At 39.5% G+C, this 15,268-nt stretch overlaps 1 protein-coding gene across 4 annotated transcripts in view; it reads left to right on the top strand.

The window, feature by feature from the left end:
• Positions 1 to 2,919: 2,919 nt before the first annotated feature.
• ptprma (protein tyrosine phosphatase receptor type Ma) overlaps positions 2,920 to 15,268 on the top strand; it is a 337,914-nt gene continuing 325,565 nt past the window's right edge. For all 4 annotated transcript variants that reach the window (XM_055228666.1, XM_055228668.1, XM_055228667.1 and 1 more), the window contains exon 1: positions 2,920 to 3,137. In XM_055228666.1, the coding sequence (XP_055084641.1) occupies positions 3,065 to 3,137 (73 nt within the window). In that variant the 5' untranslated portion in view covers positions 2,920 to 3,064. The remainder of the gene's footprint in view (positions 3,138 to 15,268) is intronic.

Raw genomic sequence — 15,268 nt, 5'->3', positions numbered from 1 at the left:
CCTGAAGTGGGTTACATAGTATTGCAACTAGATAATCATTTGAGCAGATATCAATACTAAAAAGTCACATTCTCAGGACAAAAATGAACCTGTCCTGCATAGCTTTGGAATAATCTTGAGCTGTATCACAACAGTTCTATAACCAATAAACAATCTATAACTCTATCCTCAGACCCAAAGCAAACATGAACAAAGAGAACAAAAGGGGGGCATTAAGGGTTGAATATGGCCGTTAAGGCTGAAACTGGAGACAGTAACCGTTTACAGTTTCAGTGTAGTTAGCTCCTACCTTCAGATAGATAAGGCAGTGTCCACCAGCGATCTGACCAGAACTGAAGAAGCGGTAGATTTAAATTTTGTCTTTTTTTATCAGAACAAGTATAAGACCACACAGACTAGTATATGCCCTGGACCAATATGGAACCTACCTGGACAACTGAGGGATTACAGAGACATAAGGCCACATGATAATATAGAAGATTTATGATTTAACATTGAAAATCACATTCTATTGTCTAAATACTGTGGTATTGAAATTGGTATTGTGTATTGGATCTACTCCATGGTATTAAAATCAAGTTTGAAATTTTTTGTATTACGTCAACACTAATCTGAATTGCATTGCTTGTCAGAAAAATCACATTTGCATATTTTTCTATTCACTCCTAAACTAAACCAAGTCTATCGAGGTCCAAGCACGGCCTTCCTCCATAGTTTAAGACCAACTATTGACTTTTTTTCACCATGTTCCAACATACACACACTGCTCCACACCCGTTGCTGAGAGAGGAAGAAACACATTTCTGAAGTATAGCCATGCGCAAGTCATCTTTCCTGTGACCTACTAATTTGAAGAATATACACTATGCACTATGCGGCTCCCTATGCTATTTTAAACACAGCGTATGTTTCAGGACACCACAGAATGGGGCTATATGGCAAGGTATTGGGAAAATATACTATCATGTGGTACAGCAAGTCTGAGCCAATGTAATGGACAAATGCAATGTTAACGATAGATATTTCATTTAACTATGTGTTTATAAGGCTCCGTGACTACCTCAAATCTACAGGGGAAAATGTTGGGTTTAGTAAATCAAACTATAGGCATTGAAAACATGATAGAAATGAACTGAATAAGAAGTATAAGCCCACGTAGACTAGTATACGCCCATGGACCACTGTAGAATCTACCTGAACGACTGAGGGATTACACAGATATAAGACCACATGCTAATATAAAAACAAGTACTACGATTTAATATTGAAAGTGCATGTTCCATTATCTAAATAAAGAGTGTTTTATTTCTATCAAGGTATAGGAATCGCTATGGAGTATCCAGTAAAAAAATAAAAATCAACATGTAATTAACTTGTTTTCACTTCACTTTACTGTCTTAGTTGTGACCATTGGCCTGTGTGACCCATATCACAGCTCGACTCTTGTTTGTCTGGGGCCACATGCTCATCAGCTGATTCACAAGACAAATTTAGGTTTTCTTGGCCCTTTAAACAACTTTGTCCCGTCCATAAACAACCCTCTGTATAGACTACTGCAAAGGATGGAAAGTAACAAATTAAATACTCAAGTTACTGTAGCTGTACTCAGTATTTTTATTTTTTTTTTTGTACCTGGGTATAATTCTAGACATGCAATAGGTAAAGAGATCATAAAGTTACTGAAAAAGCGACAACACAAGCCCCAAACTGTCTTAATACTCTTAATCTACACCAACAAACACACTTAACAGAGGTGGGCATTACTCAAATAGAAATGCACAGAAGTGATCCAAGAAAGTCCTCAAGTGTAAAAAAGTATTTGGGAAAACCATCTCAAGAAAAGTAAATGAAAGAGTAACTATTGGGACATAACACCGCATTTGTAATTTGAAGTTAATTGGGCAAAACAATAAATAATACTGTACACAAAATCTGGCGTTTTCAAAGGATAGACACAAAAATGAGAAAAACTAAGTCATATCTGACAGAGCGCTGCAAGAAATCATACAATATTGTCAACATAAAGCTTTTGTCACTTGTAGACTTACTGCGAGAAGAGTAGTAGCAGTATATTTTTAGTCCTACTTGAGTAAAAGCTTTGGTTAAAGTACTCTGAGAAGTGCAAGTTCTTTGAAAAGTTACATAAATATAACTGAGTACTACCCAGCTCTGATAACAGTAGAAACCTGCAGGCTCAAAGAATATGTGGATAATGGTATAAAACAAGTTAATACAGTGCCAAAATATTACATGGATAACGTTTTGTATAAAAGACTAGACATTTTCGTGCACACTTTTTATGTTTGCTTAAGTTTTGACAGCTGTATCTGAGTGCATTTGAGCACAACTTAACTGCGTAATAGCCACAGCCTTAGCAGAGAGTTTGAAAGGTGATAGGAGCTCGCTTTGTCGTTTGGGATCTCAGTTAGCTGAAGGTGCAGAAATTCAACCCGGGTGAAGTACCTTTTGAAACCGTGCAAACACGACTTTCTCTATTAAATTAACTTCTTGCTATTCACTTGAAACGGTTTAAGTCAACTCATGTGTAAAGGATATTACAGCACATTAACAGCCAGCCTAATAATAACCGTGTTAAGTGTACCTGCCAGTGTGATTGTCCACAGCTGCTCCGCATCAGCGCAATTAGATCCACACCGGAGACACGATGACGCGCCCTCTAGCGGTCACAGCGCGCTCCTGCTCTCTACCAGTACCACGCTCCTCTCCTCTCCACACGCCCTCCCTCCCTCCCTCCCTCCTCGCACTCGCAGTTCAGGAATCAGGGCTCACTCACTCACGGCTGGCTCTCCTCCTCCAAGTCTCTCTACAACTACTACTACTACCGGAGAGGAGCGCGCTTGATCCCCCCGGCCACAGCGTCCCCACACTCGGACAATCAGCGCACGGAGGGGTCGGTCCACTCGGAAGGAGGAGGCCAACCTCGAGGACACAGGAGCCACTTCGGACCCAACCAAAGCGAAAAGAAAAGCAAGTTAGGAGAGACGAGACGAGTCCACAGTTAACCCCGCGACTGGGGTTAACGCCACTTAACGCCGCTTCCGACATGGATAAAGTTATCAATTGCTTCTTTGCTGCGTTGACCCTATTGTTGTCTGCGAGGGGAGAAGTTTTTAAAGGTAAGGTGCACGTATTTCCACGTTTGTTTGCTTTTTGACTGAATGAATTCGCGCGCAACTGCCGTGCGTAATCGCTGCAACTGTCAACTAAAACCACGCGGATTGATCTGTGCGCAGTTTAAACTTGTGACCGTGTGTTTTTGGGGATTATATTTTCAATTTTAACGTTGCATATTGGCTTTGTAATAAGTTATGGCATCACTGTTGCTGTCTAGACCTCACGTTTTCCACAAAATATGACTGCATTCCACCCGCAATTTCAAACTAACCATTTATCCAAAGCCAGGCATTCATTCTTAATTTGATGGTAGCACTGAGCAGGTGCGGGTAATGGTCAGCTGTCCAACTCTCCGCGCCTCTAAACAGCATCTATTCACACTGGTGCAAAGCGCGCCAGTGTTTCCCTCTTCTAACTTTATCTTGATAAGTTTTGATCTAATGTGATTAACCTGCCTTATTAACTGTCGTATTTTCCTCCTCGTAACAAATTGCAACTGTCCTCACCTCAAAGTGGCGCGGATAATTGGTTAAGATGAGCAATGTGACTCGGATTTGTGAAGTAGAGGTGTTTTTCAGTTTCCTGGGGCTAGAGAGGGCGGGCAAGTAGTTCCAACTTGTGCGCGTAACTTCGAGACAAGCTGCGCCGTTTGCTCATTAGTTTGACAAGCAACCACAAATTGTATAGCTGAATTATGTCAAGAGAACGTTGTTTTATTAGATTTGTAGAATTTTTTAAGCGAATACGCAGTTGCTGTGCAGTTTCAAAGTCATAAAGGCACATTTTTAGAGGTAAATGTTCGTGCGTAATAGTGATTAAAAGCGCACGTTTGTTCATAATTCTAACTTTGGGCATGCATCTCAACATATCTTTGCAGTTATGTATTGCAGTCGCTATTAAAAGTTGATTTTCACTTTGTTATGCATTATCCATTTCTTGCATCTCAGTCCTGACTTTTAATCTGTGCAATCCATGTAACTTTCGCGCGCAGTCTTTCTTGCTTGTATCTGATTAACCTGCTTTACCTCTCAGCACGACCTTAAGTTAATAGTTCAGAAATCAGTGTTAAATGGTGATGTATTCATTCAAACGATTCAAACGACGTTAAAATGGCTTTCACCTTGGCTGCGCCGCCCTCTGATTTGCCCAGCGGACTTGACATTCTCCGCGCTGTATCCGGAGGGGCCATTCCATCTGTATTGAAGCATTATCTATGTTAAAAAGGTGCACTGGCCCATATTCACTCGTGCCAATCAATGCACTGACCTATGCGGGGAGGTAAAAGTTTGATAGAAGTCATGTAAAAACAGCTAAAGTGTGAGGATTTAGATTTTTGAATTTGGATGTTACTGATGCTGATTGGATGAGGATTTGGGCAGAATTTAAAGTATATAATTATAAAGTCTAAGATATGATTGACATAGTATCTTTAAGTTGCCCCAAAGCTAGAGCTATCAAAAATTAGTTTCTTGAGTCAAAATTTCAAATGAATTACTTGTACTACTACTACTAACTTGTAGTGTTGGCATGATATAAAAATTTCAAACTCTATTTTTGATGCCAAGAAATGGACTCAATCAGATACCACAGTGATGATAAAACACTATTTTTTAGATAATACAATGTGATTTTCAAGATTAAATAATAGTACTTTCTTTTATATTGCCTTATGGCCTTATATCTGTGTGATCCCTCAGGTGTCCAGGTATGTTCCATAGTGGTCCATGGATGTATACTAGTCTATGTGTCTTATACTTCTTCTGATACAGCTCAAAAGCATTCTAAAGCTATGCAGAAAAGGTGCATTTCTGTCCTGTGAATGTGACTTTTTTAGTATCCATACTTGCTCAAATGAGTATTTAGTTTCAGTGCTCGTTCAAGCATTGATTAGTATCTGCTTTTTGATACTTTTGACAACCCTAATCTAACTTGTGCTGCAGACTCAATGATATTCTGACAACACCCAAAGTTGATAACATAAACACTTTGCTGTATAAATCAGTGTCCATACGTGTTTTGAATTGTTAACTTCTTGGTATGGTATTATATGTCTGGTTTCAAAATGAGCTTGAGCTGTTTAAAAAGCTTCTGTCTCTTGCCTGTGGTGCAGTTTGTTGTGGTGGTGTCTGTTACACGGTGATGCTGACCGCTGATGGCAGCACTTCTCACAGTGGCCTGTTGGGGGCAGCATGGCACACATTAAATATGATACAGAGACGATGAGGCTGAGAGCTCACTTCAACTCACGGAGCAAGATCAGAGCTGCTTTGGGGTTCAAGGCTGACACAAATTGTAAACTTTTTTCTTTTGTCAAAATTCAGCTTAATTATTTATAAAGTAAAAAATATATATAATAACGACCCTATTTTTACCCATTAAAAAACAAAAAGTATTTTCCTTTCTATTTTTGTCACATTGAATTTTTTTTTTTTTTTCTATTTCTTTAGTGCCAGCCTTATGTAATGAATTGGTATGAATGAAAGATTGCCTACTTTTAGTTGTATCGGGCTAATAACATCTTATTTACAGCTTTTTGTAGATTACATGTACTTTGTTTACTGTTCCTTGTATTGCTCTGTTTGCACTATAAGACAGCATCTCAGCTAAATTATTCACTTCATATACATTTGAAGTAAAAAAAAAAAAAAAAAACCCTGCAAAAGACTTTACCATTATGATATCAATAATGGAATATGTTTTGATACATAGATTTACAGAATGCATCTTTTTGTTTTAGGGTAGCAGCTGTAAAGTGGATTAACTGCACTTTCTGCCAACAAAAAAACTCCAACTGTGGAGTTTTGGTGCACAACTGCTAACTGTCACAATATTAATTTTAGGATATAAATATACACATCCATGCCCCCCACTCTTAAAGGTCATATATTACACAGAATTGATTCTTATGAGCTGTGAGCTATGTTCTAATGCTGCGACTTCCTCAAAAACATACCCAAACTTGTGTTTTGTTTCTTTCACACGTTTAAATAATCCTGCATTATTAGTCTGTCAACATCGCCAAAGTTCAAAACGCTCTGTTTCACTTAGTGATGTCATGAGGTGGTAGTTTTCAAGTTAACAGCTACCCTTTACCTTTAGTTTACTAGAGATTGGCAACTCCAGGGCAGAATTCATCCAAATGATTTTAGTGAAGGTGTGTGGAGTTTAAAAACGCAGTGAAGCTCTTCCTGTATTACCACATGACATCACAAGGTGTAACGGAGTGTTTTCTGCCTGAGAGAAGAACTCAGCTTAAATATGCAGGATTTGTGTGTTAATGAAACAAAACGCAACTCTGGGTCTGTTTGTGACGAGGAAACAACATTACATAGATCAGAAAATGGCATAATATAGGCACTTTAACTACATGTTGGAGCTTTTTTTTTTAAATTTTGCACAAAATTATTTATAATTAATATTCAATTTTTGCCAAAACAACAATTGAGATAAATCTAAATATCAAAAACATGTGCAATATCTAGATGTAATGGGACTTTTCTTTACAGTGAGTTGAGAAGTTTGAGTTTTATATCTTTTTCCCCATGCATCAGATCAGGTCCTGCAGCAGACACTGATGCTTATCTAAACACTGTGTCGACTTGTTAGACAGTTACGGTCAATACCTGCCTCCAGCTCTCTCCCAGCCCCGGTCCATTTGGGTGTGAATCTGATCAGCCCGCGCCCCCACCCTCCGCTTTAGACCCCCTCTGCTCCTTCCCCCTCCCCATAGCCCCGGGACATGTAGATTCATCAGACTGGCTCGCACTGCTCCGGCCTCCCAGCGCCAGCGAGACCGTCGATAAAAGTGCTCCTAATTGCACGAGTGTGAGCCTAAATATGTAAAACGTAAGGAGAAATCGATCGGTCCTGTTTTGGCGTTAGCCGGGCAGCGCTGACGGGTTAGCCACATGCCGCTCCCAAACGCAGGGTGATGCTGTGAGTGTGTGCGCGCTGGTTTACAGAGGAGTGTGGGGACCTGACCTGTTCAGATATTCAGATGAAATGGGGGCTTTTTCCACTTGTAGGGTTAGCGTTTATGGGATCACTACTTGTTTTAGAGTTTGGACACTGCAGTAACATAATTTCATCCATATTAGCTGATATTACTTGAATTCAGGATCTTGTTTGGATCCATCATCATCTTGGTTTCATCTTTTTAAGCTAACTGGAATAAATTGTTGTGTTATCGATACTAAAACTTCAAACTCGATTTTGATTTTTGATTCTACGGAATAGATTCAATACCACAATGATGATTAAATAAAAAAAAAAAAAATCTGTCCTATGATTGTGACTTTTTTTGTTTGTTTTGATACCTGCTCAAATGCGTATCTAGTTTCGATACTTGTTTTAGTATCTATATTTCTATACTTTTTACAACCCTACTATGGATACAAGCAGGTGGCAGACCCTCCATGACAAAAATTTGGGGCCAAGGCAGTAGGTCTTGTTAATGTTTGTCTTGAGTTCTACTGTACTTAGCAGACACGAGTCGAGCGTATGTGTGTGAAACATATCTGCGTATGTGCATGTATGCGTATGTGTGTGTCCGGAGGCGCGCGGCGGAGGGATTTGTTATGTAGTGATAACACTTGATGTGATAATTAGATCAGAGCAGAGTAGCACTCACAGCTGCAACCTGATCACAACAGCATCTAGTCTGGCTTTTCATTTACACCGTATCCAAGCACCTGCTCTTATGAGGACACTTAACACACTCCCCTATTACTGGTATAGGTGCTGAGTAGGGTTACGCTGCGATCATATGAAAGAAGTTAAATCCGTGTAAAATGCATGCACGCAACTTGATTGGCAAAGCATGTCCAGGTCATCTCCAGATCTTGAGTGAGGTTCAGGTTATGGTCACTCCAATACAATGCAATGTTTTTATTTTTTTCATTGACTGAGAGACTACTTGAGCAACATCTCCCATTTATCTCCAATAGTTAGGTTACCGGCACAATCCATACCTCCTGAGCATAACAGGTGTGTGTGTATGTGTGTATATATATATATATATATATATATATATATCTCGCCAAGGAGGCACTGACTGAGATGCAAAACACTGAGGCTATTGCACTTTAGTTGTTTAGTCTGTTAACCGGTCAATTATGTCCTGACCAAAATTTGTATTGGTTGACTAATAATTTTATTTAGTTTATAAAGGATTTATATGGGACCACAGCAGAAAGGAGTAGACTTATAATTCACAAGTTTAATCTGTGTTGATATAAATGCAGTGTTTCTTAGTATTTTTTCCCAGCATAAATAGTTGTTTTTGCTTGAACTCCAGTGCAGCTGTCGTGTTTTGAGTGCAGGTTGAGTCAGACACATATATATGTCGACTATAGTCCCATAAAACACTCTTAATTTCCCCACTTGTGATGAAGTTCCCATGAAGAGAACTGGTTGAATGATACTCTGCATTGAATTACAAGGAGTACCTAGCTGGAGGATTTTGCTTATACACACATGTCTTACATTTACTTACTAGGCTGGCCAATGTGGTGATTTTTTTTTACATTTTTGGACCTCTCCCCCTCATTTTAATTGATAATTTTTTATTTTGTTTTGCCTTATTAAAAACAAATTAAATTTTTATTTATTTTTTCAATCAGAACGTGCTTACCCAAATATAATTGTTGTTACTACCCATTCAGGCTTATTTCCTCATACAAATGCTTTACTGACTGAAGGTTTAGCTTTACACTTCTTGATTAAAAGGACCCACCCATGTCATTGCCGGCTAGTAACTGAGAGATTAAAATTCAATTCATTGCACAGCCTTATACATATGTTATTGAGCAAGCAAAACAAAGTTATGCTTTATTATTCCAAACTGACTTCATTTTCTGCAATCATTTGTATAACTTTGTGACTCTTCAAAAAGCTCCCTTCTTTTCCCATTCTCAGGTAACTCCTGTAGAATCCAGCCGATAGCAGGAGGAGTCCCGGAGCGTGGCGGCTTCCTTTGTGCGCACCAGCGAAGAATGAAATTAAATATGCACGTTTTTCATGATGGCTTTACCGCGTCGGAAATAAGTGTGCCCAGGTGATTGATGATAGTACAAAGCAAAGAAAGTGAGGCGTCAAGGCTTTCTGCGCGCTCTTATTCTGATGTTAATGAAGTAGGGAGGAACAGGCGGGTTTACCGGAGTGTTCAAACATCGAGCTACATGTGCGTGGAAAGAGACAACACACAGAGGAGGACGACGAGTGATCAGGAAGAGACAGGACTTTAAAACTGTACTCAGCGCCATGACGGCTTTATAGGCCGCCGCCATAGCTGTCTTTATACAGAGAGCGTTTGAAGTGTAAGCACAACAGTGTTAGTCCAGGAAATACATGTTCAACAGTGGGAATAAATCCTATCAGCTTTGTTTCCCTTTAATGTATGAGCATTTTATTAACAATACAGCACTATATTTGGGTGACCTAATTGGTTATTTTTCACCTCATTGGGCACACCTAGTTTTTGACCTGGTTAGAGATGAACTGATATATCTGATGTCCGATATTTCCACTCTTTAGAGCATCGGCTGTGGCCTTAACTCAACAATATCTGCTGCCTAAAGAATATGCATAAAACTAACTGAACAGTGTAGTGTAAAGAGATAACTGCAAAGAATATGACTACACTGTTCTATTATCCAGTTTATAGTATAACAAGGCTGTGGGTGAGTTTATAGTAAATTCTAATGACATAATTTGGGAAAAACGGTCCAAGTCTGTATCACACATCATTCAAAAAATATCGACAGAGCTAAACAATCTGTACAGACATCGGCCATTAAAAAAAAAAAATAATAATAATAACATTGGTCGATCTATAAACCAGATTTAAACCTGGCTTGGACCTGGTTTGGACCTGGCTGGGTTAGTCTAAGGGTTAGTCCTGGTTTTGTCCAGCTCTATTCAGCTCATATTACCCCTGTTTCCTTGGGAAAGATGTGTTTTCTCTGCATCAGTTTGTTTGGTGGTGGCTGAAGAAGTCGCAGAGTGGCAGCCATGTTTTTAGTCAGTCAATCCCAGGGCAGCTGTGGCTCCACTGACAGAACAACACAATATAAAGTAACTAGATGCAACTTGATGTGTGATCCCTCAGTGGTCCATGTTTTGCAATGGTACACGGGCGTATACTAGTCTGTGTGATCTTCTGATACAGCTCAAGATCATTCTAAAGCTGCTTAGGAAAGGTTCATCTGTCTGTGAATGTGACTTTTTAGTATGAATACTTGCTCAAATGAGTATCTAATTTCAATATTAGTTTTAGTATTGATTATTATCCCTTCCTTTTCAGAACATGTTTTAAGAGGTGTAAACTACAGCGACATGTTTCCATTAAAAAATACAGAATGACTTGTTCTTTGCACAGGACTAATATCTAAACAATTGCAGCTTTAGCGATTTGAACATTGCACCTACTCCAGTTGTGATGTCATTATATGAGTCGTTAAAAGTTTGCTCCTTTCTTGATGACACTGTTATGTTGCTTTACTTCTGAGATCAGTTCTGGTACAGCAGGTATAAAACACTGAGCCCTGCAGAAAGTCCAAAGTCTGTCTGATTGTGGTTGATTCTAACCTGCCCCTTTGGTCCACAGACTAGATGCTGCTGTTAAAAATGAGCACAATCAAGGTAAACCCACCCGGACATCTAGAACTGTACCATCACGCTGTTTCACATGTCTCTTTGGGCAGACAGGATTTAGGTTCAACTTTAGTGCATGTTTTCAAAGTTTTATCTCGTCACGTTACACTAAACATCAGATGATTATTGTTGCTCTCTTTTCCAGTAAAAATGCCATTAGACATGCAGCGATTATAATTTTAGGAGGTTATGTCACTTTGCTGAAAAGATTTTCTGTCATTTGTTTCTGGTTTTTGCTTCCTGTTTATAGGCGACATTTTGTGGACTTTTGCTCATTCAAAAGTACGGTTGTCAAAAATATTGAAAATCAGATACTGATTGATACTAAAGCTGGTATCAAAACCCATAAGCTCATTCAAGCAGATATGGATATTAAAAAGTCACATTCACAGGACGAAAAAGAACCTTTCCTGAACAGCTTTAGAATGATCTTGAGCTGTATCAGAACAAGTATAAGACACATAGACTAGTATACGCCTATGGACCACTATGGAACCTACTGGACAAGTGAGGTATTACACAGAGATCACATCACATGGTAATGTAAAAGAAAGTACTATGATTTAATGTTGAAAATCACATTCTGTTGACTAAAGAGACAGTATTGAATATAGTATTGGTATAGTATTGGAGTATTGAGTCTATTCCTTAACATTTAAATTTTGGTTTCATGACACTGTGCCCAGTGTTCTCTTTAAAACTATAAATACACATGGTTTGTGCTTCCTGTAAAGTTTTGAGACCTTTTGACTAGATAGTGAGCAAATCTGCAATTAAAAAAATTCAATACCAAATATATCTTTATCTCTAACTCATTCACTCTAGGGCTATAAACTGTCACTATAATATTTCTCGAATTCCATGCAATTCACTGGGAAAAAAATACAATCTTCAATTTTAAAAAAAGCTAAGGGGCTTGAATCAAAAAGCTTTTATCTTGAATTGAGGGACATTTTGACTTCAATTTTTTTGTCTTTTAAAATAAGATTTGCCATTAGAACAAGCACAAAATGTCTTAAAATAAGAGAAAAAGTCAAGCATGTTCTGTTAAAATGAGGAGACAAATTTGAAATGAGACGAATTTGTTCTATTGGCATGTTTAAGACAGTCGAAATATACTCAAATCAAGACAAATAGTACTTAACACCTATTAACATGATCTCATTTAAGGCGAGACATTGCAGGTGAAAATGAAAAAAACCCCAACAGGTTTTATGCTTCATTATTTATTATTATTATTTAGTATTTGAGTAAACTAAATCTCACTGATACTGTCCAAAAAAAAAAAAAAAAAAAAAAAATATATATATATATATATATATATTTTTTTTTTTTTTTTGTATTAAAACTTTTAAAAATCCTGTCTGTTTTGGCAAAATCTTGTTGCAGTACAATATTATAAAGTTTGATGTATGTAGGTGGTACTTTAAGAGGTGATCCTTGTCCATATGGGAGAAAAACACATTTTAAGAAAACAGCCTTTTGAAGTTATGATGTCCCAAATAAATCTATGGAGGCCAGTTGATTGAATTAAATATTAAGCATCTTTTGATATTTGGTCAAGTTGGCTGCCTGTGAACTCAAACGTCCAGCCTCGTCTCCCCCTCTTTTCCTCCCTCCTCTTTCCACACGCAGTCATTATCGGTGATTTTATTTACATTCTGGAGAGGCAGCGGCGGTTTGAAGTGGATCCGTGAGGCGTTCGCTGTGTTATCTGTCTGAATGATAATTGGCCCCGAGATGTGACTGTTTTGAAGGATGCCGGACCAACACAGAAGCACTAATTATACAGAGAGGGAGAGGGAGACTGAGAGAGAGAAAGAGAGAGAGAGAAAGAGGGAGGGAGAGGGGATAAAAGCTAATGAGGCACACGCGTACTGGCACCATGGATCTCTAATGAAGAGACAGGGAAGGGAGGGAAAAAGAGAGGCAGACAGAAAGGTAGAGGGTGAGTAGCAGTTGAGTGCAAAAGAGGGGGAGAGATGGGAACATAGAGGGGGAGGGAGGGAAGGGAGGAGTGAGCGGGAGGAAGAGGGCAAAAGGGACAGAGGCTAAGGGGAAAGAGGGATGGGAAAAAAAGATGGAGGGAGGTTGAGAGAAGCAGCATTGAGAAGTAAAAGAGTGAGGGGGCAGAGTGAGGGGGCAGAGTGAGGGGGCAGAGTGAGGGGGCAGAGTGAGGGGGCAGAGTGAGGGGGCAGAGTGAGGGGGCAATGAAAAGGGAGAGAGGAAGAGGTTTTGGGTGGACTAGTGAGAGGGGAGAGAGGGAACAGGATGGACTGAGTGGATTAGAAAGAGTAAGGGGGTTAGGGGAGAGAGGTCAAGGTAAAGAGAGAGAAAGAGAGGAGAAGAGGCAAAAGAAAATCCTGTTCCCACTATCATACGATCTTGTCAACATCAGGAAAACTAAAATAAAAAGCTGGTTTCCTCTGCAGTGGCATGTTTTTACACCGTGTGCTGTTGTAGGTGGATAGAGGGGAAAATGCACTGATTATCGCTCCAAGGGGTTCAAAGGTCGCTAATGTGGGAACAATGAGGAGGGAGAAAGGAGGGAGACTGTTTAAATCAGGACAGATAAAGAGCCGGATAAGTTGGTTAAAGTGGAACTAAACATTAAATAAACACTTTTCACTACAAAACTTCCTATATGGTGTTTTAATCGCATGACCGACTCTTCCTAGTGCTTTTTGGTAACTTTAGTGCAAACTGAGTAAATTTGCAGCTTTTCTGGTCAAAAAATGTGCGTGTCCTGGCTGCAGTGGTCACTGTACTTTTAAGGACTACGTGACATAATATAAGACTGCTCTGATTACAGCCAGGCCTTTCTGATTACACCTGGCTGCAGGGGAAGAGTACAGAAGTACAGATACCAGCCACACTGTAACTTATACCCCCAGACCCTCCTATCCCTGACTCTTTAGTTCTCTAGGTACTGCCCAGTTTAGTAGCTCTATTTGAAATGTGGTTGTGGGTAGAGTTTAGGTGTTTAGTCTCACTTTAAAGTTGACCTATCTTGAATCCAAAAAAACTGTCCAATCTTCTCCTCTCTGTCCTTTCTCATTGCCTCTCCTTGTCTCCTGTTATTTCTCAGTCTGGTGTGAAAACTTTGACAGTGCACAGGTGGACTTCCCTCCTCCTCCTCTCCTCCTCCTCCGCAACAACCAGAGGCACATTTCTGCATTACTGTCAAATTAGCGCCAGTCTCTCATTAATGCATTAGGTCTGCTCCGCTGATTTGCATGGGCCTTTTACCGTGCTAAGAGCTGCCCCAGCCAAACCTATTGACCGTTTAACTGTTCAATAATGAAGCGCCCTATGGAGTGAAGCAGGACGTGCTCAGCTTGGTTTAATGTGGAAAATGCATTGGTGAGAGGTCAATGGTGGATGGGTAATTTATTGATTGGATGTTAACGTGATGGAAAAACAAGTACATTACTGGAAGGTGCTGTTGTCACAATACTAATATACCCAATTGCTATTTTTCTGACAAGCATTGCATTTCTCTCTCTGCTCCCTCTTTTTCACATTCTCTCCCTTCTCCTCTCTCCTTCTCTCCTATTTCTTGAGGCCTACTTGCACTGATGACCTGTCCCCCCCTGAAGATCTGCAATACCACTTCCTCACAGCAGGGGTCTCTCTCTGGGGAGACGAGGGCCAATACAGAACCTTGTTAGTAAACAGCCCCATGACCTCTGACCTCCTCGGGCTCTGCCTTTTCAAACACTCCTTTTATATTGAGTGCTCCTGGTACTGCTTGCCTACTCCCCCAGAGGCTCTATCGTGTGAAAAGGGAACTTACTCTGGCTCACATCAGAGTGATATGTGTAGCACTCTGAAAAATGTGTAGAACTCAATTCAATCTGGAACGTCTCTCAATGAAAGTGATCGGGATCTATTGGGATGCTGATTGGTCAAAGCATTTTAACAGTACAACAGGCAGAGAAATTTGTCTGCTTTTCTCTTTGGATGTAACAGTTTTTTTTCTCACATTTTTCCAAATTATCTTATTCAATCGATTCACAAATCTAAATAATTTAAAAGCCCAGCTGGCTATAATTTAAACCTAAAAATTGTATTTCATAATGATTTGTATGACCATATGTTCCAGATTAATGTACATGACCAAACGGCACGTTTAGTGGGGTTAAAGGCCCTTTGTTGTTGCTTGCGGATGTAACTGGGTCTTATTGTGACAGAAGCTGCTAAAGTTGGCCTGGCGTCTTCAAGTGTTCTGTAGTTGTTTGAAGTATTTGACCCATATTACTCGTTTTAACCATCACGCACCACATAATAAATAAATCTACCAGCAGTAGGACCCATTTTATTATCTTTTCTGAACTTTTATTTTGCCATTTGTTTTTAAGTTCTGTCATGTTTATCTCAGATGCCCATCCAGTTGCACACCGTGTGATTTCATCCCTGTTTGAGTTGGTCTGATTAGTTTTTAAACACGTGGCTCCTATCACAACATTAGTTCTTCCTG

This window comes from Periophthalmus magnuspinnatus, chromosome 17 (genome assembly GCF_009829125.3).
Source record: "Periophthalmus magnuspinnatus isolate fPerMag1 chromosome 17, fPerMag1.2.pri, whole genome shotgun sequence".
NCBI classification, from domain to species: Eukaryota; Metazoa; Chordata; class Actinopteri; order Gobiiformes; family Gobiidae; genus Periophthalmus; species Periophthalmus magnuspinnatus.
Note: the sequence above shows the minus strand (reverse complement) of the source record. Positions and strands in the feature narration are given on the sequence as shown.